Consider the following 24,289-nt stretch of genomic DNA (forward strand, 5'->3'; position numbering starts at 1 on the left):
CGCAGTGGAAAAACATGTTCCAATTTATAGCAGCATCAAAGAGGATTTTGATTTAAGGACAGAGGCTATTAGACATATCTGCCTTTTTAACCAGTTCCAAGTTTTTAAGAATGTTATACATACATGCATATAATTGATAACTTATATCAATTATGTGATAACAGGACTTTAGTTCCATTATGGTGTGCTTTCTACCAAGGAAAGGCCCAGATAAGATAGAACTTATTTAAATGCTTTTCTGTAGAATCTGTGGTTACCAGCAATAACTGATTTTGCTTCAAAAAAAGCTATAGAATCATGTTTTAAATGGTTGATCACAGATTTCTCCTCCCTCCCACCCCCTTATCTAACAAGGTACTTATGGGCAAACTCCCAAGCAACAAAGAATCCTCTTTTTCTTGTCACTATTGACAGCTTTCTGTACTGAACCAGGCTGTATGATCCTGTCCATTCCCTCCCCTGACCCTGGACTACTCTTCCAAGGGAGAGTAGGAGTGGAGGGATGAATCCTCCCAGAGGTACCCTTAAGCTTGATAATTAGCTCCAGAGCCATGTTGAAGCAGATGGCAGGACCCCATCCCTGACACATTTTAAGATACTAGTGGTTAGGCAGGAAGGTGCAGACCTAAGCCCTGAAGATACAAAGTAATTTGTAGAGGTTCTAACTCATTTACTCCTTTTCTTCTGCAGACAGGGTTAAAGTACTTTTTATCTAACAATCTTCAAAGAGAGATTTACAAACCTAGGTTTAGTTTTATGATAAGGTCCAAGTTTTCACCAACCATTCACTTTTTTCATTCTCTTGGGTCCTGTTTTATGTAAGTATTTGGAACCCTGTTTCTCAAACCAGCCCTCTGTACATGATCTCAGCAGGTGGAATAGTTGAGATTTATCTCTTTAGTTCTTTTTTAAACTGGAGGGGGAGGCAAGACTTTTAAGTCTTATTTTATCAAAAACTGCAAAGCCACATGCTCTTTGTAGAGAAGCACCAAAAGGAAAACCTTAGTGTGGAAGGATTCATTGTAAATAAAAATAGTAACTCAATAGCCCTCACTTCAAGAAAAAAAGGCATTTTAAAGCTAGCATACTAGAGTTAAGTTTCCCCCTTGACTTCAGTGTTGAGTGGCTCTTACAGGGACTTCTTGAAAGTTTTTCTCATCACCCAGCATTTGGCCGACAGACTGCATCTCTGCCCGAGAAGATGCCTGCAAGAGAAAGAGAAACATTCGTCACAGGCATAACATTACAGAGGAAGGAGTGACAACAGCAGTCACCTGCATTCATTTTAGAACTAAGATGACTACTCAAGATTGCTTTGATGCAAATATAAGAGTAGGTATGTCCCTGCTCTTGACGTACCTACAGTGAGTTATCACCTAGAAAATCTTCTTCTGTTAAATTTACATTTATCTCTATATTTTATATATATATAAATTTCTATATATATATATATTTTTTAATTTCAGATTATGTAGGTACAAATGTTTTGGTTACATTTTTTTTTTTGTGCCATTTGAGTCAAAGTGTGCCCATCCCCCAGATAGCATGCGTTGCACCCATTAGGTGTGAATTTTCCCCTTCCCCCTCCCACCTGCTTGATTTCTGATGAATTTCTATATGTGCATAGTGTTGATTAGTTCCAATTTAATGGTGAGTACAGGTGGTTATTTCTATTCTTTCTGCCCCAATACAGGAATCACCTAGAAAATCTTCTGTAAGTTAAGCACTATGAACAGTCTGCTGTAGGAGAGGACATTTCAGAGAACGTACAGTCGAGTCGTGGAATTCTGAAGAGCACTGACAGTAGCAACCCTATAGAGGCTGCCAGCCCCCTCCTGCTGTCCTAGCTCTTCTTTCCCATCTTTCTATTAGACTGTCCTGAGGGGGCAAAAGGAAGTTGTACTACTTGTTAAGTCTCCAAGGCACGTTACCCCCTCCATCCCCCTGGCCCCCTAGCTCTTTTGGAAGGGACTGGTATGGGAAATTGTAGAGACCCTTTGTGCCGGGGGTTGAGGTAGATGAAGAGTTATTGGTAATTACGGGTTTCTGTGGGCATTTGGTACTGTCAAAGGTGCTTGGAGATGGAACACCAAATGAGGGGGGCAGGAAGAGCCTGCAGGATGGGGACGGCCTGATCATGGCCCCATGTTGGAGAAGTGTACACATGCCGAAATAAAGTAGGTATAGGTAAGTCTTGCTGCTGTTGTCTTAGGGTAGTGGTGGCGAGACTGCCATAGAAATGGAAGCATGGGGGACCCTCATGTTCAGCAGGTGTGAAACTGAGTAACAGAAAACACCACAATGAGCTTTTGTTACCACAAGAAGACCAGCAACTCCTTTTTCAGTACCACTGGCTGTCCTGTTCCAGCATCTCATTTGTTTCATTAATTCTTGGCCCAATAAGCTTCTGTACCCTAAGGAGCACTAGGGTTGGAAGGCAGCTTTTCTTCTTGGGTTCCTCTACTTACCAGGTTAAACCCCTTCACATGGGCACTGCTCTGCTGCCATGGGCTTTTTGTCAGGGATGAGGGTGCAACCAGCCAGCATGTCCAGAGACGCCAAGATAGAGTCATACAGGCGATCTGCATGGCTCTCCAGCTCACCAGACTGCTTCGCGATCTTCCCAAGGACATCCTTTAAAACTAACAATGAGGTTCAAAGCAGTTAGACCGAAAAACCCATGCAAGTGGTGCCAAGTAAGCATTTTCAAAAGAACGTACAAGGGTATAGCATTTTGCACAAAAAGGGACATGGCGGTGGTTTCAGAACGTACACCTTTTCAAACAGTGACTCTCCTGGGCTTTCTGTTGCACTGACTTCTGACTAAAGCTGAGGAAAGAACTCACTGGCGTCACTTTGGAATTATATAATTCATAGAAAGGCACGCAGATATGGTTCTCCCATAACAGGTATTTGACTTTAGAGGTAAGACACAGGGCATATCCAGATCTGTCCGGCATAAGGCTTAAATGACAAAACATGCCAAGATTGAGATGTTGTCCCCTGCCACTGGATCCTATTAACTTCTGTTGGCTGGGCGGGGGGGGGGGGGAGGGGGGGGACTGTCGTATCACATATGGGTGGTCTGGTAATGTATTTGGGAATGCTTGTGAACCCTTTTTTGTGGATCCTACCTTTACAGATTTAAAAAGAAAATGACCTGAGAACAGGCAAAGACAAGACTGTTAGTAAGGCCAAGATTCCATTCCTACACTGTCAGAAGTGTTCATGTGAGGAAGGGATGGGCTTCACAGCAGGCTTAATTTTTTCTCTTTTAAAAAATTTATTTCTTTTGTTAAACACAAAGGCTGCCTTAGCTTCCTGCGCCTTTATCAGCTGTGTTAACACTCTCCCTAGTTTCCTCCCACAGCTGCAACATCTGCCAGCAGGAAGGGAAACGGGAAGCTGCCTATCTGCAGACAATGCTGACTTGGAAGGGTGGAAGGAGAAGGAACACAGGCTGGCTGTGCTGAGATCGGCCCCTAGGGAAGCCACATCAGTGCCATGTCATCAGAGCAGAGTGCTGTCCTGACAACTCAGGAGAGCTGGCAAGGCGTGACAGAGGAACGCAGCCAGAGTGCAGTAAAGCTTGGCTATGAGGGTGGCTGGGCTGGGTTCTCCCCCCTCCACCTTCATCAGACCTTTGCCCCAGGCTTCCTGTGAGTTGCCAATGGATTTCAGGGAACATTTATTTTTGACTGTTGGAATATTTGGTTGGGACCAAGTAAAAGAGAAGCTGGGAAGGAATGAAATGGACATGTTTGTGTGCTGGCTCTACTGATCTGACAGTGTGCTCCTGGAGAAAGAAAGTAAATTGTGCACCTAGCCAGAGAGAGAGTGTGAAGTGTCCAGGAGAACTTGTGATTTTCACAAAACAGCCAAGTTCCTGATTATTCCAGGTACAGGACAGGGCAGGGCACTGTGTAAATCTGACAGAGCCTGGATAGAAAGAAACCTGAAAAACCACAGAAAACCCAGTCTCATTTTATCCAATAAAATACCTCTAGATCCTTTTTGAGAGAAAGGCAAAATAGGATGTTCTTATTACAGATTAAGCACTAAAAAGTATTACTGAACTGATTTTTAAATGAAGGTAAAAACCTATAGCTTTTAAAAGGCCTGCTTTCACATGTGGCCTCAGTGGAGGGAGGAGATTCCTGGGATTTGAGCTCTTTTCTCGTCTTTCTCAGGCCTCTGCACCTCCAGACACTGTGGCAGCAGTGGGGAACCAGCGTACAGGGGCTCAGCCAGGCTGCCATTCCTTGTGTGGCAAGATGAGAGTAATGATGTCATGTATCCATCTCACAAGCCCGTGATTAAATGAGAAAAACTGATGTGCCCACTTCGTCAACACAGCATCTGGCCCATGGAAAATGTTCAGCAGAATGCTGATGTGATTATAAGTTGCAAAGGTGCCTGGCACATGTAATTTGTGCCCTAATAAAAAGCCTAAAATTCGTGCAAGAGAACACCAGAAGAGCCCAAAGGCCTGAAGAGGGCAGGGGATTGCAAAGGGCTCACCTAATACACACCGGACACTCACTCACCTGCTGGAAACCCTTCAGTAGTCCCTCTCCATCAAAACCCTTCTGTCCTAGCCTGAGCAAGTGTGAGACCCCGCCTCTACTAAAAGAAAGAAATTAACTGGACAACTAAAAATATATAGAAAAAATTAGCTGGGCATGGTGGCGCATGCCTGTAGTCCCAGCTACTTGGGAGGCTGAGGCAGGAGGATTGCTTGAGCTCATGAGTTTGAGGTTGCTGTGAGCTAGGCTGACACCACAGCACTCTAGCCCAGGCAACAGAGTGAGACTCTGTTTCAAAAAACAAAAAACAAAACAAAAAAAACCCTTCTGTCTATTCACAGTTCTCAACCCTGGCGATTTTTCTTCCCAAGGTACATTTGGCAATGTCTGGAAGCATTTTGGGTTACAACTGTGGGGAAGGGGAAGATTTACTGGCTTCTAGTGGGGCCAGGGATGCTGCTAAACATCCCTCACTGCATAGGGCAACCCCCCATAAGAAAGGATTACGTGACCAATACAGCAATAGTACTGAGGCTGAGAAACCCTGTCCTATACCATCTCCCACCAGGAAAGTACCTCCTCACTGCCTTAAGCTCCCAGGGCCTGCTCAGCTTTGCTTATGTTGCTGGATTCCAGGGTAAATCCTACGTCACTCCAAAACACAAACTGAGGCATAATACAGACGGGCTCTCTTAGCATTTGGTTGTATAAAGTCTAACAGGTAATTAGGGGCTGCTTCTGGGGGTCCATCAGTTCAAGGGTTTAATCTAGCAACCTCCGCTAGCTCATCCTTCGTATCATATCCTCACCCCTCTGCCTCATAGAGACAACGAGGAACATAAATCCTCGGGCATACTTTTTTTTTTTTTTTTTTGAGACAGAGTCTCACTCTGTTGCCCAGGCTAGAGTGAGTGCCGTGGCGTCAGCCTAGCTCACAGCAACCTCAAACTCCTGAGCTCAAGCGATCCTCCTGTCTCAGCCTCCCGAGTAGCTGGGACTACAGGCATGCGACACCATGCCCGGCTAATTTTTTCTAGATATATTTTTAGCTGTCCATATAATTTCTTTCTATTTTTAGTAGGGATGGGGTCTCGCTCTTGCTCAGGCTGGTCTCGAACTCCTGAGCTCAAACGATCCGCCCACCTCGGGCTCCCAGAGTGCTAGGATTACAGGCGTGAGCCACCGCGCCCGGCCTCGGGCATACTCTTGAGGTGTAATTTTGCACTTTCCTATACTGGGAGCCCATCCTATAAAATGGGCATAAGCTTGATTTGTATGCCAGTGCCACCAATCTGTCATCAGTTCACTACTTCATTCAATCTATTCCTTGAGAGTAGACTAACTGTCCTCAAATCCTTCTGATAAATACAATCCTTTTCTGAAACAAAGCCTTCCCAAAGCAGAACACAGAGCAGATATCCAGAGAGGAGTTCACGCTGAGCTGGGTAAGGTAGGGAACCACTTAAGGATACCCACTGAATACTCCAGGCACGAACTAAGGACTGCTGGATTAAAGCCAGGATTCCCACCTAAAGCACCACTAGAAAAATATAGAAGGAGAAACAAAAGAGTCATTCTTGCAGGCTTGATGCCTAATTTCTTATGGGCTTACTTTTATAACTACAGCTGCCTCTTCATGGGTTAGCAGGGGCAGGGGCAGCTAGGCAGTGGGAATCTATGGCAGTGGGGCCGTGGGGGAAGGGGGTCTGACAATATTGGCTCCTTACCAGGAACAGCGTGGGTCTCTGGGCCTGCTGCTGAGAGAGACAGAGCTCTGGCTAAATTAAAAACCTCACACATCTCACCTGGGGTGTTATCCAACAGGCACTGAAGAAGAATCTCTCCCTTCTGTAGGACACTCTCCGTCAGGGACTGATGTTCATCTATATCTTTCTTAAATTGCTTAAAGCGTATCAGAAAAAGAAAAAAAAATAAGCTTCATTTATTATGATTTTTGTAAAAGTTATTCAAAATGAGCACCATGCAGGGTAGCTTGATTCTCCTAATGTGAAAGATTTCACCCCACCTGGTCTGCAGAATTCCCCCAGTAAACGGCAATAGTTTTACCTTCAGCCCCTTTGCGTACAAGTAGACAGAATCAGTGTTTTGTTTTGTTTTTCTGTTTAGTATGACATCAGAAGAGTTTTCTTTCCCCTGTCAGAGGCTGGCTCATGAACAGCTTGGAGTCAGTTTCCTTCTAGTGCCCTCACCTCATAGGGCTCCCTTAAATTCCTAAGGGTATGGGATTCTCCAAATAAACTGTATTCCATTCTAATGGGCCTGATAAAGCAGAACCAGGAGAGATCTGCCATTCAACTGACCACCACGGCTGCCTCCACCTCGGCTCCTCCCCAGTGTCTTCAAGCTGTGCAGTCCTCCAGGGTAACCCGGAAGCTGCGAGTCTTCCAAACAGCTCATTTGTTTTCCCTCATGGCTACCAAGCCTTGTAGCTGATTGGTTCCGATGCTCCTTTAGCAGCTAAGAAGTGTGAAGTCAATCAATCCATGACTACCTTTACCCCAGGGCGCAGAACTTGGTGTTTAACATTTTGAAGTGATAGTTTTACTGTTTGATTTACTATTTCCTTATCTCAGTTTTCCTTTGCCCTGATAACTATACTTATTATTTCATTCTCTGGTACTCTATGTGGTTTATATGCTGCCTCAACCCCACTATGTTATTAGGACAAAATACCAATACATGAGAAAATGAGTCACAGTTAAAATATGTAAATACATACACATTTGCTTATAGTAGGCCTCGATCTAAGCACAAGTCAAGGTAGCTCTTATGTATGCATGAGCCATGCACCATTCTGTGTGGGAAAGGAGTTGACAGTATAGTCCCACTTTGTGACACAGTTAAATGGGTGACCCAAGAGGCCTAGGCCTCATTGACCTGTAGGAGTAACTCCCAGCCCAGATCTCAGCTTTACTCACAAAGCAAGATGACTGTTTTTGGCTAACTTGGAAGCTGAGGCACCGATGGATGGGATGAGGAATAAATGGAGGGAATAGAGTTACTCTATTTGCACCTGGTCTGGCAGGCTAGAAAGGCCATCGAGGTGAGTCCAGTGGGTCAGGTTCCTCTCCCTGCAGTGGTACACTGGCCCTGCACCTCCTGCGGGTAGGCCCTGCACAGCTACGTGCACACTTGCAGTCTGCACATAGGACCCTCGGACTCAGCCATCTTTTCCTTCCTTCAGCTCACTCTGGGTAAGGACCTCATGGCAACCTCTTCACATTGCAGGAAACAACATTCCCACTAGGGTGGAGAAGTTGGCCTGGCCCACCCAGGCCAGGGAAGGTTCCTCCCCTAAGTTTTAGTTGGCTCCAAGTTGGAAAACAAAGGCCCTCTCTCCAGTCTCCAGCTGGGGTGTGGTCCCAGTGAGGCCATGAGTCAGCTTGGCCCCAGCTGTGCAGCCCTGGCTCATGCAGATGTATTAATAAATCACGCCCTCTTCTGCTTGGTCAGGTTATAAGGTCGCAGAAATTCAAAAGAACTGTCCTAGAAAACCCCTTGTAGACTACCATCAGGCTCAGACCACATTTATCACCTCTGCTACTTCATGAAGACATTAGAAAGACTTGGCTATCCAGATATGCTAGAAATCAGTCAGTAGTTCAGCAAAGGTTAACATTATACTTAGGGGTAACAACTATATAATTTAGCCTCCAAATCTGGATACTTCTGAAAATGAAAGAGGATTACTATTAATAATTATGCCAGGATAATAGGCACAAACTAGGACCTATCTATAGTCACCCTAAATATACTTAATCTAGGATCAAGTTAACAAAAATCAACAAAGAATTATTTTTTAAAATAACAGAAGCTTCATGAAAATGAAGCCAAAAAGGGAGCAAAACCTGCCCAAACACATACACAAACAAGCAAATTGGTGTCAGATTGTTGTTTAAATACTATCAAAATTCCCGATTGTATATGTTAAAGTATTAATACACTTTCAGTTCACATCCTTAAATAGCAGTGCAGTCCAACAGAACTTTCTGTGATGATGACAGTGTTCTATATATCTGCACTGGTCAGCGTGGTAGCCTCTAGACAAACGTGGTGGCTGAGCACTAGGAATATGGCTAGTGCAACTGAAAAATCTGAATTGTAATGTCACCTAATTTAAATAGCCACACGTAACTAGTGGCTCCGTAACAGTGCAGGTCTGTACTTAGAATCTCTGAGATAATAGCAAAATTACATTGCAAATCACCCTGAAATATTTTTGATTCAAGATAAATATAATTTATTTTCTCAAAATCCTATTTGGCCTGGGAAATAACTCATGCATTTTACAAAGTTTTTAGCATTAAGCATTTGAAAGGCCTCTAATTAGATTTCGGGTATAACGGTCAACTGAACTACAATATACCAGGCATCAATTATTTGAGATTTTACTTTGTAATCAAGCAACTTAGCCACAAGTCTCATAAGTGAACAAGCCAAAGCCAGGACCACATATTACCCGGTAAAGCTGCAGAGAAGACTTGAGACCTGTAAGGTTGGACCTTGGTGGAGTCCCATGGTCAGTAACGTCTGCGACATTATATAGCCAGCGGATCAGCTCTTCCAGCTGACAGCAAAATGTCTGTGGAGACAAATAAAAGAACACATGGTGGTACTGACTGAACTGCTATTTACGTTATCAAAAGGCTAAAAATATCAGAACTCTGCGAGATGCACTGTGCATCTTTCCAGAGCTTTCCCTCACCAAGGCATTGGTCTCTCTCCTATCCCCACCCCACAACTCTAGACCACCCTCTGCCAGGACAATGAAAAGTCCCACTTGGTTCTGTCTCCTCTCAGCCTGATGTGACACCAAAAATGACAGGCTGAGAAAACCTAGCCCTGCAGTTGGGAATGGAACAGCCCAGAAGAGGCACGCCTGCTACAGAAACCAATTCTTCAGTCAGGACCATTACTATCAAAGTATTTCTGTGGAAAAAGTGAATGTAAAATAAATGACTAAAATCATGACTAACCTGAACCCATAGCCAAAATCAACTTTACCTCACGGTATCTCAATCTTTCTTTTAACACAAAAGAAGAGTATATGATAACATTTGTCCTGTTGCTTCACAGGACAAATAAAATCCACGTGACATCTGGGAAGGGTAAAGCCCTCTTAGAGTGCTAGGACATGTGCGTGGCGTCGGCTCACGGCACCTGCCATGCTGCAGTGCTGATGCGGCCTCTGAGCTCACGGGGAAGGCAGGGCGGTGGGATGCTCGCACTGTGAGGAGAGGCACCCCTGAACCTTCAGCACGTGTCTGGGACTGCACGAAGCCCTAAACATGAATTTTTTTACTTAATCTACACAACATCCCAAAGAGGCAGGGCTCCACATTTTACAAAAGAGCAAACACAAGAGACTGAGCCCAAATTCCAAAGACAAAAGCGCCATGATTCCAATTCAGATGTCTAATTCTGACAACCTTCTTCCATGCAGTATTAACTATGCCTCCAGATATTAATAGGTGGTCCACAAAAGGAGGGTCAGTGGCCAGAAGTCTAGGAAACAGTACAGCTAATGTCCCTAACTCTGCAGAGTTACACCACTTTGGCAAATGAAGCTCCCAGAAGTCCTGCAGTCAAGAAAGCTGCTTACCTTTGTTTAGCCCAGTGTTTCCTAAGGGCATCTGTGCTCAGATCCCTTTTGTGCAAAACACCTCTGAGTTGGGAAGCAGCCAGGGGTAGTGGTTAAGAGGTCAGGCTCTGCAGAAAGTCTCCTCTGCATGGGTCTGACTCCTGCTCGAGCCCTTGCTAATTATAAGTCAGCAAGTTACTTAACCTCTCTCTGCATTTTTCTCCACTTATATGAGAATGATAGTACTTATCTGGTGAGAGTTTTGAGAACCCAATAAGGTACAGCACAGTGCCTGGCACATAAAACGTGCTCAATCAACATTAGCATGTTCTATTATGCAGTAAATCAGGGGAAGAAGAGACGAGAAACCCACACACAGAGCCTCTTCACGTTGGATGTCTTTACCTTCACACACTGCACCAGCGACTCTTTTCCCTGTTCTCCTCTCCTGGGAAGCTGCCCTTCAGCACCTGGGTCTGAGCATGGCCACCGGTCCGACATAGCTGGCAAGGAGGGGTGTGTTTTCAACAGTCCAGAGGAGACCCCGAGGGCCTGGCTGCTCACTAGACTGCCTTCCCCTGCAGAGTCCTGGGCACGGACAAAGGAACGCAGGAAACAGTGGCTCTGGCCCTCAGTATCCCCAGACTTTCGCAGGGCAGCCCGGGGGGGAAGCTGGCTTTGGCTGCAGTCCGATGGGAAGGAAGCTGGCCCATCACTGTCTGACACCTCCAGGGAGCTCTGCCCTTTGGCAGCCCCGGTGGGCAGGGTAACCAAGGTGGGAATGGATCCTAGATACGCAACCAAACTAGAAACCTGTGTCAGCCGAGCGGGCAGGGCGAGGTACTCGTCGTCACTTTCCACCTCCTCTTCAGCTTTCCATCTAGCCTCTGTATAGGCAGGGTGCTGGACACTCTGGCTGGCCTTCTCCCTCTCTGGCCTAGACGAAGGCCACCCTCTGTCCCGTTTCCTCAGCTGCGGAGAGCCCACCTCAGGACGCTTGCCCATGGGTAGCCAGTCCTGTGCACCCCTCAAGGATGGCTCTCTGCTCTCCCAGGTAGCATCCCTACTGCCTGGGGCTCTGGGGGTAGATGCCAGCTGGCTCCAAGATGCCAAGCCCATGCTGCCCTGCTTTTGGGGTACTCCAGAGGGCCGCCGTTTAAAGTCTGGCTCTCTCGGCCCAGAAAATGGCAGGGCAGTGGCTTCTGCTGGTGGGCAATTGGGGGACACATTAGTGGGTGATTTGAGGGTGCTTGCTGGGGAGACAGAAAAACTATCCAGGTCTACACCCGAGTCCTGTAGGACAGGGTCAGTCCGCACGCAGCTATCAAGGTGCTTTGGGAGCTGAGGCCCAGGCCTCAGTGGGTAAGTATAGTCGAGCAGGTCTTCATACTCTTTGTTTGGGTTCCAGAGAGGGGATTGGCGGTCAGGTGAAGGAGGCAGAGAATCCGGCAGCACACAGGCCCAGTACTCAGCCTGGAAGGAGAGGTGCCTCCGGCCTAGCCCAGTAGCATCACCCCCAGAGGACATAGGCTGTGGTGACCACTGGAGCTGAGGCCCTAGCCCCGACACAGAGGGGGATCCCTGGGGGACGACCAGCTCCAGGGAGGAGGAGACCTTGGCCAGAGAGCAACTCTGGGGCTCCACCTTCTCTTGGCGATCCTGGAGACTGCTGCCCGTGGAGGAGGCCGAGATGCTGCAGCTGGAACGCTGAGGGGCAGCGGCACCTGGGCTCACCATGGACTTCGGCTGTGATGAGAAAGGGAACCCTGAGCTGTGAGGCCGCCGGCTGAGGTCTAGCACCTGGGGCGAATCAACCGGGGACAGATTATCCTCGGTGTCAGCATCGTGTCCTGAGCAAAGAGCTGTAGTTCCGGGAAGTCTAAGAGTCTGAGGTAGCTCCCCAGGGGCACAAAGCTTGGTCTCCTCCATCTGTAAAGATAAGAGGGACGAAAAGGCACTCAGGTGAAAATAATCAAACCAAATGTCTCTCTTAGATGACAACCCAGGAGTTTCCTTTTTGGCCCAGGGGGTATTCAGGAAAAATCTCAAAACGAAAAGTCTGCCACCCAAGGCAAGAATCTGACCCTGAGTGTGTGCTGCCAGCGGCAGCACGGAGACTCGGCCTGCTCTGGGAGCAGAGCTGTCCTCCCTACGCTGACCCTGTCACTGGCCTTCTCAAAGTTCTTCCTCCACAGATGCCCAGTTTGTGGGACAGCTCCATCACGCTGAAGCTGGAATACACTGCTAAAGCTTTGAGAAGCGCGTTCCATCGCTAACAGGAGACATCCAAAGCCAGTAGGCCCCACCCTGCTCGGCTCCCACGTCAGTGTAACTGAACACTCATCGCAGCTTCTTTACTGTGGACTTTATCTGCGTGATGGAGAACTCACCCCTGAGGGAGGCAGGACAGCACTGTGGTTAAGGGCACTGGCTTTGGAACCAGACAGACCTGATGTCAACCTCTGCCTCTGCCACCTTCCAGATTTACAACTTGAGCTTCACTTCCCTCCCCTGTAAAATGGGGATGGTAACAGCAGCCCTCCTCAGGAGGTAAGGACTGAATGAGCTCACGTATGAAAGGCACATGGTAAGAACTCAACAAACAGGCATCATGACCATAAGCATCAGACTCATACTCATGGAATGGCCCATCCCTGGGTCTGCTTATTTGCTTCCTGCCTCACAGGTGCCAGGGCCTCCCACCGCCCCTTGTTTCTCGGCAAGTGGGGCCCAGCCTCTGTCCTCTCCCAGTCCCACTCAGAGCCTCCTCATAGACAGCGCTCCATGAGGGGAGTAGTGCAGCGGCCAAGGCCACAATGACACCCAGGAGATCAAAGCCATTCCCAGGAAAGGCCTTGGCAAGCAGAACAGGGCTGGGAGGGACAGATCATTCAGGTCACCCTCCCACTTACACTGAGGGCCTGAAAGATTCGGTGATTTGCCTGGAGCCACAGAACCTAACAGGAGTCCCCGTGTGACTCCCACTAGGAGAGGCTGTCTGGCAGTAAAGGAGGCCCAAAAAGTTCTCTCTAACCAGGGACAGTGCTGCCGACCACAAGGGCTCCAAGGCTCTGACAGGTCCCCTGGACTCTCCTTTCCCAAGTCTCCTCAGGGTCCCCCTGAAGCCTTCAGATCACCAAGTCAGAAATAGGACGGGGCTCCCTTTGTCAGAGCTCCCCTGGTCTAGCCCTCTGGGTAGCAGACTCTTGGTCATACAAGCCCGGTTCTCAAAAGGTCACCAGTCACACCCCTGAGTATAGGAGATGCTGTGGACAGACCCCCTGCTGGCCCCAAGGCCCAGCTCTCCAAGTGAGCCTGTAACACAGAAATCATCATACCCAGGCTCCCCAATTCCTCACCCTGCACAGTAGCAGGAGGCAAGACGGTGAGGAAACAGTGGAACAAACTCCCAAAGGACAGCACTCGGTCAATACACAGTACCTTTGCCTTCGAACCTACCTGACTTCCCACAGAGCACAAAAGGTCTCCAGTCCCCATGTTGGCAGGATGATGCAGGCGATGAGGGGCAGGCTTAAGCCCATTGGCCACCAGCTCCTTGTTGGCATCACTGGCCTGTGGCTGGTAGGCTGCCAAGGGGTCACCAGGGTCAGCCCCAGCCCAGCAGGCAGGGGCATGTGGCCCCTCTGCCCCCCACACAGGGCAGATGGGTCTTCCCTCAGCTTCCGGGTGTGGGGGCTGCTCCCTGCTCACAGGCCCTGGAGTATCCCCCTCTCGCTCCCCGCAGCTCCATCTCCTGTAGGACTGGGCCTTCGCGCCTGCAGATGCTTCCACCTCTGCCTTTTCTTCACCCAGGGCCATTGAGACTCCCTAGGTCAGGGTTCCCCTAAGGCTTTCGGCTTCCTATAAAACAGGAAAAGGGAAGAGAAAAATATAAAAGTTCTACATCTGTGTCCAGGAAACCTTGCTGTTTAATGATTAAGGCAAACATTTATTTTTTTTTTTGTCAAATAAAAAAGGAAACAAATGGTGGCTACTTCCTCAGAGGAACACTGAGGTCTGACTTTTCCTTCACCCAAGACCATTCCAGAGGGGAAGCAGAAGCACATCATTTTGTCCTCTGCTTTTATAGTGGCTTGGACCATCCCCACCAGCAGGCATCCAGGAGGGTCAGTAGAAGTCCAAATCAGAGTCAAGGCCTGGGCCCCGACTCACCTTTTTGCCCTATCACTTTGGCCCAACCCGCTGGGTAAGAGGCCTTGCTGGGCCCTCCCATGCGCAGCCCCACAGTGGTTCTGTTGTCCCAACAGCCCTGGCAGCAGATGGCTCAGGCCTGGCTCTCACTGTCCTACCCCTGAGAACAGCAGGTCAGGGCATGCCCAAACCTGGAAGGACGCTCCCCACAATGTGTGGCTCTGCCTGGCAGAGGAGGCAGGATGCTCTCAAAGCAGAGAAACCACACCGAGGCTGTGGAACAGGTGGGGGCTTCTCATTCCAAGGATGGCCAGTGACCAGAGAGAAAACTCAGCAACTCTCCTCAGGCTAGCCTGGGCTATGCCGGGCCCGGTGACTGAGGGAAGCGTAGAAGGCCAGGTGGGTAAGGGTGGTAGGTGTGACACAGCATGTGTGCACGCGAGACGGAGGGCAGCAGGTAAGAGAGCACAAGGGCAGGGGAGGGAGAGATTTGGGAGCTGATCTGCAGATAGAACCTTTCAATACAGAGCTTCAGGGATAACAGAGGGAGACTACCTCGGCCTAAGTATGCCAGCAAGAGCTGCTGCCGGGAGGACTGGCAGGATGGGGCGGGGGGCCGAAACGCTGGCAGAAGGAAGTCCAACGCCAGGAGGATTTGGAAGGGGAGGTGAGGAGTGCACTGTACCAACCTCAAAGCTCAAACCTGGACAGAAATAGCCTCATTTCCTCGGAGACAGGAAGCAAAGTGATGGTAAGAGGTGGTGCTGGTGGCAGCAGGGGATCCTGCAAAGAGGGAGGTGACTATGGCTGTGGGCCATCCTGCTTGGCTCACCAGAAACACAACCAGGGCAGGCAATGCAGTGCCCTGAGACCGCCCCATACTGGAATACGAGAGGTCCTAGTCTACCCTGCCTGCTGGGCATACGAGGCTCCAGCCCTATTCAGAGGGGACCCTAGGGAAGAGCAAGCACTTCACAGGTACTCTTGTTTAATTTTTTACAACCACCAGATAGGGCAGGAACTAATCAGAAGAACAATTTTTTTTTTAACAGGTAATATATGGCTCAAATATAAAATGCACTAAAGGCAGAAGTCTCCCTGCGCCCCTGACCCCCACTAAAAGGAGCCAATGTCTGCAGAGTATTTACAACAGAGCCTGGTGAGGTGCATGCTAAGTGTTGGCTACTATCATCAGTGTCATGGCGGGTGTTGATAGAATCAGTGTAACAGGACACCTTACAAGGAAGTAACAAAGGAGCCAAACAGAAGGATAAAAAGCAGCCAATTTCTCACATAAATCAAACAAAATATTTACTATTTAGATACTCCCACAAAACAGGTAAACCGTCTTACTAGTTTCTGCACATGACTTTTGTCTATCAATACATATGCAAACAGAAATATCTGTTTTCGTCCTCCAACCCCCTTTTTACATAAAGGTAGCAAACTGTATAGGAATACACTGTTCAGGACCTTGTTTTTTTTTTTTTTTTTTTGAGACAGGGTCTCACTCTGTCTCCCAGGCTGGAGTATAGTGGTGTGATCACAGCTCACTGCAGCCTTGAACTCCTCGCTCAAGAGATTTTCCCACCTCAGCCTCCTGAGTAGCTGGGACTACAGGTGTACACCACATCTGGCTAATTTTTAAAATTTTTTGTAAAGACAGGGTCTCACTATGTTGCCCACACTGGTCTCAAGCAATCCTTCCACCTCAACCTCCTGAAGTACTAGGATCTCAGGCGTGAGCCACCATGCCCAGCTCTTTTCTTCTTTTTTTTTTTTAAACACAGAATATCTTGGAAATCATTTCTTAGCAATACAGCAGGTCCTCGAATAACATCATTTGTCCAACATCATTTCGTTACAATATTGATGAAAAAACGGATTCCTGGCCAGGGCCACCATGTGGAGTCTGCCTGGTCTCCCCGAGTCTGCATGGGTTTTCTCCAGGTACTCGGGCTTCCTCCTACCTCCTAAAGCTGTGCACACTAGGTGAACTGGCTTGTCCCAATCTGAATGAGTGTTGGTGGGTGTGAGTGAGTGTGCCCTCAATGGGACAGTGTCCTGGCCAGGGTCAGCTCCTGCCCCTGCACCCTGAACTGCTGGGATAGGCTCTGGCTACCTGTGACCCTGAACTAGAAGAACTGGGTAAATAATTGTTTTACTTGTTTTTATTCATCTTTCTTAAATGTAATGTGTAGCTTATATTTATCTCAATGTTTAATATTAGAAGTGTTTTGGGTTTTCATTTAGAAGTCTGGTGATGTTTTTGAGATCAGAAATATGCTGTAGAACATAACTCTCATTTATGTCAATTAGCCTATCACAAAACTGGTTTTGTTACGTGTCCTTTTGCATAGCACAGAGCTGCAGTTTCCAAGAACCTATCTATAATGACAAGTGAGGACTTACTCTACACAGAGAACTTCCTTTCTTTTTCATCACTGCCCAGTGCTATGTGTCAGTGTAAGGATGCATTCTAGTTTATTTCACCAATCTCTTAATAGTGGATATTTGGGTTATCCCCAATCTTTTGCTATTACAAACAATACTATGATAAATAACCATGCACACACACATAGGTGTTGGCATATTCACAGCATAAACTGTATTAGTAGAACCGCTGAGGCTAAGGGTACCCACTGGCATGCTTTCGCCACATTACTGCCAACAGGCCCTTACTGGGTGGTATCAGTCTCAGATCCCACCAGCACATGTGAGTGCCATGTTCCCATGGGAGCGAAGGTCTCTAATGCTCACTTCACAAATGGGGTGACAATGGCTCTGAGAGTCAATTCCAGGACTATCCAACTCCAGAACTCATGCTCTTTATGAATCAACTAGAGAACAAGTTATAAAACAGATAAGACACAAAGCAGAAGAGGGAGAAGACTGGTAGAAGGACAAAGAGAAGAGTGACTAAGTCCTGCTGAGACAGATATCTTCATGGAGCCACATCCTCATCTTGTGGCTCTTTAAGAAAGAACACATAAGACATTTACAGGACAGCTGTGTTTTCACAACTATGGGAATAAGCTGAGCCCATGACCTGGAAAAAGTAGGGTGAAGGCTGAATCTAGCTCACAACTCCCAACTGCTACTTCTTGCTCCATTCCTAAAAACTTTCTCAATGGCCAGAGCTCCCCCACCTCCCTTACTATAGGGTATAGTCTTGAGACAGGTGTTGGAATAAGAGGATGCTGGGTCAAGAATGGGCTGTAAACAAATTATTTTTGTTGTTGCTTTTTAAAGAGATGGGGTCTCACTATGTTGCCCAGACTGGTCTGGAACTCCTGGGCTCAAGTGATCCTCCCACCTCAGCTTCCCAAGTACAAGTACAAGCCACTGCACCTAGCTTATCTCTGTTTTGATGATGTATCTGTAAAAAAGAAGGTATCCACTTATCCTGGAGGGTTGGAGAGTGGTGAGCTATTATTAATAACCTATTTAGGAGATAGCCCTAAGTAACTTTCAAAGATACACACAAACCTAAACTAGGGTAACAGCGTGGCCAGAGGCCCTTTAGCAACCAGGTAAGAGGGTCTGAAATCCAATGATTTTCTTGGAAACGGTACTTCTGAAAAGACAGAGTATAGGTGGCTATTTTCTCAGTGTAGATAAGCAGTCCCTTCAAAAACTTTTTAATCTGCCTGATAAATCATGTTTTTCCCCTGCACTACACAACTTCATGATGAGAACTAGGACAGACACATGAAAAATAAGAATAGAAACCAGTTTATAGTAATGTACTGTAAATTGTATATAATGTTACTGAATACAAAGAAAGGAGAAATCAACTAGGATAAAGATAATCAGGGAAAACTACTTGAAGTAATGACTGCAGATGAACCATTCTTTTAAAAACATCATGTTGAAGAACACACTCACCCAGGCTATGGTAAATGCACAAGTTTTGGATTCCTAGGGTTCAATCCTGTCTGCATTTGCCAGGTGGGCATCTGTATCACCACATGAAGGTCTGGGCTTCATTTCCATAGACTCTAGATTTTACACAGCACTCCTTCTAACCCTTTGGGGGTGGGGTGGGGTGGGGTGGGGGGTTCTGCTTGGGTCCTTCTAATGAGACACAGCTTATCCTTCTCAGCCTGATGAGACACTCAGACTGGTGAACCTGTGTTGAACCAACACTGTCTCCCAGGTCATTAGCCTGAAACAACCTACTAATGTGGGGCCTCCCTGCACACATTTTAGTGTTCCTGGAGGATAGCAGCTTCAGGATGGGGCAGAGGCCTCCGCCGGGATCCTCCCTAATGAGGGAAATACCAGGAGGTTGGACTGAATGACAGGAGGCATCAGAAGACAGACAATAAACAATGAACTCAACCCTCCCCCCCTGAGAAATGTCTGTCCACACCAAAACGGCCCTGTCCTTTGTCCACACCAAGAGACAAGCCATGTAAGCTTCAGGACATTCTAGGGACCACCTGAATACAGCTATTAAAATTCTCCATTGGCTTCCAGAACCTGCAGAGGCTGTGTGATCCACCAGATATAATTTAGAGCAATGTGGGCTTGGCTTACTCTTGCCCTACAGTAAAAATATGCTCACGAATCACGGATGTGGTAACATTAACTCTGTGAGCCCAGATATCTGGCCCTTCTTGGTATCTGCTGCATCACCCTCAGGCACTCCTGTCATAGCTGCTGGGCTTCCACCCACTCACTCCTGTCCAGGGTGGCGATGTTCCGCTCTTGACTAAACTATTCAAGTACACCAACCAGGGAGCTATCCTCCTCTGAATGCCCCCCCCCCCCAAAAAAAAAAAGCTTTCCCAGGATTCTTTAAGTCATGAGCTCCCTTTGAAACAATCTTGTTTATACCAACTTTGCCCCGGAAGCTGTTTTGCAAGCTGTTTTGCAAGCGGCTCTCTACATGAGCACAAAGACAGCCACTGGTGCCAGCCAAGGAGTCCAGGTACTGCTTGACAGAGCTAACCCTACCAGTTCAGGGGCCAAAACCTTAAAACTTGTTTTCACAGGAGGCCACAAGAAGAAACGGTAAATTCCATGAAGACATAGTGGCACAACCTGGCCAGAGAATCAGACAAAGAGGGTTTCCATGTTGCCCTTTCTCCAGGAACATGAAACAACCAGGGGATGTTAGGATCCAGCATGGTCAGGTTGCTGGAAGGCCCGTAGGGGAACTAGACTCACTGGAGAAAGGAGCTTAAAGGAAGAGGCCAATAAAAGGTGGGCGGCAGCATGAAAGGGGGTAAAGATGCCTGTGGGGGAGGCTGACACAGGGGCAGCCACAAGAGGTGGGTGGGAGCCAGGAAAACTGTGGCTGGAGGTTTGAGACTGGGAGGCTAGTGGCAAAGAGCAACTACCCTTCCACCTGCTCCTTCCCTGGCAGAAGGCCCCTTGCAGCCCCTCAGTCCTCCAGGCCAGGCCATCTTTCCCTGTGAGGTAGGTCACCCTGGGCACTTTGTCCCCCTTCTTTGTAGGTGAAATCAGAGTGACGCGAAAAGGAAGAACAGACTCAAAGCTACGGAGGGGTAGACTGCCTTGGCTTGGCAATAGGCTGAGGCCAGCCCCAGGATTCTCCGCCCCTAGTAGCTCCTTTTCTTTCCCCACCCCAGGGCGGCTTCTCTAAGTTTTGCTTAGAGTCAACAGGAGTGCCCCAGGGCCCTAGGGGGAGCCAGTGGGTCCCTCTAGGTCAATGTGGTGGAGAGGGCTGTGAGCCAGGCTGCTTGGCTGTCTGTCCCCACTTTCTCACTCGCTCACCTGCGAGCCGACTGACTAGGACCACCAGACAGCCTCTCAACAAGACCAGTCTTCCTACTCATTGTAAGAGGTCTTTATTTATTTATTTAGAGATAAGGTCTCGCTCTGTCGCCCAGGCTGACGAGCAGCCCACTTCAGTTATGATCGAAATCCTGGCCTCAACCAAACCTCCTGCCTCAGCCTCCCAAGTAGCTGGGACTACAGGCGTGTGCCACCATGCCCAGCTAATGTGAAATGTCTTTAGATGGTCTTTAAAGAGAGGCAACTGCATATCCACAGGTGCCTGGTTGAGCTTCCAGCCACCCCTGCCCTCAACCCCAAGCTCTGTGGCCTCCTCAGAAGTCAGCAGAGTGTCCCTGTCCAACAAAGCTCAAAGTACAAGGATGCTGAGGACTGAACGAGTCAATCAACTCTACCCTTTTTCCCACCAAAGAGCAAAACAGAAAAATAGCTACCCTGTAACAAAAGTTACTCCTACTGTCAGAGGAAGCTGTACCTGGACCACATGCTCCCAATTCCACAGGCCACTGCTTTTACTGTACTGACAGTTTTTAGTTTTCTGTGAGGCTATCAGGCTACGTGTATGAAGACTGATAAGAATCTTATTGATTCTCTGCACAGATAAAACTATTAAGAATGTCACTCACTGTACCATACTGTCCTCTTTGGAGAACCCACAGGAGAAGAATTCTCTAACCTCAATAACAGAAACAGCTCTTTTCACTGAGCAGCCAGTCTGTTTTTAAAGGTATTGGCAAAACGGATAAAAATTTTCCTCTTTGCTTTGGCTGCTAGGAAGCTCAGCGCCAAACATGCAGCCCCACCTAGATAAAATGTGTAGGACAGAGAGGCACTCACCTTTTGTGCTAATCTCTCCCTTGACTTCTCTTCATTTTCTTTCATCCTATCTGCCTCAATTGCTTTTACTAAAAACCTTGTGGCCAGGCATGGTGGCTCACGCCTATAATCCTAGCACTCTGAGAGGCCAAGGCAGGAGGACTGCTTGAGCTCAGGAGTTTGAGACCAGCCTGAGCAAGAGTGAGACCCCATCTCTAACAAAAATATAAAAATTAACTGGGTGTCATGGTGTGTGCCTATAGTCTCAGCTACTTGGGAGGCTGAGGCAGGATGATCACTTGAGCCCAGGAGTTTGAGGTTGCTGTGAGCTAGGCTGACATCACGGCACACTACTCAGGGCAACAGAGTGAAACACTATCTCAAAAAAATAAAATAAATAAAAACGTTAAAACACCAGAAGTATCTTGGAAAGATTCCTGTAATCATTTTTTGGGGAAGAGGACAGACGAATTGTTAAGAGCAGAATAAAATAACAGAGAAAAACTCCTAGTATGGCTTCAGTAGCACATATACTAAAATTGGAACGATATGGAGAAGATTAGCATAGCCTCTGTGCAAGGATGACACACAAGTTTGTGAAGCAGTCCATATATATTTTTTTTAATTTTAGAAAAAGAGAAAAAAACTCCTAAACCCAAGATTTTATTCCAATACCATAAGAAAATAAAACCCATCTACCTAGTACTTCTAAAAAGCAACCACAGATACTTAAGTTAGTAGTGTGATACATGATCAGTGGTATCCACATCACCTTCTTGGAAATGCAGATTCTCAGGCCCTGCCCCAGAGCCTTGGAATCAGAATCTGTGTTTAAGCAGTATCTCCAGATGAGTTGGTAAGCACAATGTTTCAGAACCACTACACTGGTAAGTAAGACTGGTTAAGCATACTAAAAAGGAACTGTTAATATACTAGCTTTACAACAATTCCTTAGGCATCTATGATATGCCAGACCCACAGGAGAAGGAAATTTATGGTCCTTGTCCTCACAGACTTTGCAACAGGACACTAGAAAAGGCTCACACCTTGTGGCAGGTTTTTAATGGCTAATTACAGAATGTCACAGCTGCAAGGGAGTCCTCAGAAGGAATAGTATTCCCTAGAAAACATTCAGGATTCATTGTGACTTACTAAAAACAGAATCCCAGACCTGAATTTCTCCTGTGTCAGTTATAAGTGAGGAGGAGAAAAGTATTTGTTTTCCAAACTCCAAATAATTTATGAGAAATTGACAAGCCAAGCAATGCTTACAGCTGGAAGGAAATATACAACTTAGCCTGTTTCCCGTGACCAGAAAGCGGTACAGGAAAATCTGGAAGTGAGGCAATATCCCCCAGGGGTTGTATCTGACACCTCTAGATCTGGCAAACAGGTCTAAAGCCAAGAGGAAGACTTTTTCCACTTTTCTCAATGTTTGTGAGCCACTTTAAAGACAGGAGACAGTTTCTTTATGAAAACAGATATAAGAAGCATCCACATCCACAAGCTCAGCCTTTCTGTGGCTGAACCAATCATCCTAAAGATTTTTTGTCAGCCACATCAGGCCTCATCTGTTATGCTGCTCTGCTCTTACCTGACCATTTCAAGTAACAGACCCCCATTCAGAGTGTATCAAATACCACTGTAATTCTTGGCCAAACTGTTATTTGCCACCTAATAAATCTTTAGCGAGTGGTAAGACCCTAGATGCAGAAAGAGACAATCTTCTATGGAATACTTCTGCAGTGGGAGGAGAATCAGTAAAGGCTTAAAGGATTTTTTAAAATCAAGGATCAAATAAGGCCCAAATGGCAGACAGACTCTGAAGGTTCAAGTACTATAATGATATTTAGTATTGCTGAGTCTGTTCAAGAATCTGTTTATTTTTATCTTAACAACTGCTAATAGCTACTGAACATTTTCTTTGTGCCAGGAACTAAGTTAAGCACTTTATGTCAATATTTTATTTAATCCTCATAACACCTGGTGTAGGTACTATTACTACTCTCCTTTTAAGGATGAGGGAACTAAGGCACAGAGAAGTTAAATAATTTAATCAGAGTAACATGGCACAGCTGAAATTTGACTTAGCTTGAGCCCAGCTGCCTTCCTAACCTGTAAGAATAATTGACCCAAGAAGTTAAAGGAATAAACTGTTTTGTCAATTTTGGGCCACTATGCCAATTTTTTTTTTTGTTTTGTTTTCTTTTGGCGTCCTTCCATCATCAAGTGCCTTCTACGTTCCAAGTATTGTGCCAGGGGCTGGAGAAACCACAATACAGTGTGATGTATAAAAATAGAGGTAGCCATAGGCAGGAGTGATTATCAATTCTAGGGTGGGGAAGGGCTTTAAAAAGCTTTCCAGAAGAGGTGAAACTGAGTTCCTTGCTCTTTTCTGTACTGAATGGCCCACAGCTGACCCAGGTGTTGGGAAGGGCAAGGAGGTTAACAGAGTGAAAAATGGTGACCTCTACTTCTTTTAACCAAGCCCAAAGTAAACTGACCCAACACTCTCTGTCAGGCACTTTAACAACATCCTTCACAGCCTAGATCGGAGAACTGCTAGGGTATTTACAAACGCTACTTCCCTTCGTGCCCTGCCTCTGAGCCTCAAGAGGTCCAATCTGCCCTGGCACTGGCAGGTTTCCGCTCATTTTTATTGCAAACAATACGCCGAACCCAACCTAATAATTATAAAGCGCCTGGAACAGCTTTTGAAATTCTCCCCTGGGCTGCTGAGAACTGTTCTATTCATGACAGTTATAAAAGGTAACCCTTCTGGGCAAAAAAAAAAAAAAAAAAAAGTGAGACATTTGCTTCTCCTCCGCATCTGGGGGCTTCTGCGTTCACGCCGGTAAGGTGGCGTCATTCGTCTCACTCTTTCCCGTAGGAACGACCTGAGCTGCGTTGGCCCCAACGGGGGAGCAGGGTAAACGATGGCAGAGGCCTAAGGGAGAGTGATTTTCCCCGCGGCCCAGGCCGACCGGCGGCGCACCTAAGTGGGGCGAGATGCATGGACACGCGCGCTCCCTCGCCACGCCCGGGCCTCCCCAAGCCCGGCCTGTCTCCTCAGCCGAGACCGCACATGCCGTTCGGCCCGCAAAATGGAGGCGAAGGCACGAGGCGCTCCCACCCCAGGAAGCCTTTGTGCCCTCCCCCGCGGGGACACGAGGCGCGGCGGCCCACAAGACTACTACCCAGAGGACAGACCCGGAGGCGGAGGGGGCCGGGCCGCGCGCGGGTCTGGCCGGGGCCGCTGCCCCCGGCGCCGTGAACACCCCGACACCGCGTCCGCGCACCAGCCACGGCCTACTTACCGCACCGCGAACGGCTCGCACGTCCCGAGCGAGCCCAGCAGCCCCATGCGGCGGCCCCGAGGTGGGGGTCCCAAGCGGCAGGCACTGCCCTCCCGCCGGAGCCCAGAACG

At 47.5% G+C, this 24,289-nt stretch overlaps 1 protein-coding gene and 1 non-coding gene across 4 annotated transcripts; one reads left to right on the forward strand and one right to left on the reverse strand.

Moving 5' to 3' along the window:
* On the reverse strand, positions 1 to 24,289 carry CEP68 (centrosomal protein 68). 3 transcript variants are annotated; one of them, XM_069495117.1, is made up of 7 exons: positions 24,180 to 24,289; positions 13,588 to 13,989; positions 10,534 to 12,057; positions 9,007 to 9,129; positions 6,332 to 6,428; positions 2,469 to 2,642; positions 1 to 1,205 (listed from the first exon to the last, which is right to left on the reverse strand). In XM_069495117.1, the coding sequence occupies exons 2-6, from the start codon at positions 13,945 to 13,947 to the stop codon at positions 2,473 to 2,475; spliced, it is 2,274 nt and encodes a 757-aa protein (XP_069351218.1). In that variant the 5' UTR covers positions 13,948 to 13,989; positions 24,180 to 24,289; the 3' UTR covers positions 1 to 1,205; positions 2,469 to 2,472. The 3 variants fall into 3 exon arrangements, with proteins under 3 accessions (XP_069351218.1, XP_069351220.1, XP_069351221.1); XM_069495119.1 differs by lacking the exon at positions 24,180 to 24,289 and adding an exon at positions 14,970 to 15,030; XM_069495120.1 differs by lacking the exon at positions 24,180 to 24,289 and having other exon boundaries at positions 13,588 to 13,715; positions 13,840 to 13,938.
* LOC138400393 (U6 spliceosomal RNA) lies at positions 21,373 to 21,478 on the forward strand. Its single transcript, XR_011236286.1, has one exon. It is a non-coding gene; the product is annotated as a U6 spliceosomal RNA (small nuclear RNA).

The sequence above is a fragment of the Eulemur rufifrons genome, chromosome 19 (genome assembly GCF_041146395.1).
Source record: "Eulemur rufifrons isolate Redbay chromosome 19, OSU_ERuf_1, whole genome shotgun sequence".
NCBI classification, from domain to species: Eukaryota; Metazoa; Chordata; class Mammalia; order Primates; family Lemuridae; genus Eulemur; species Eulemur rufifrons.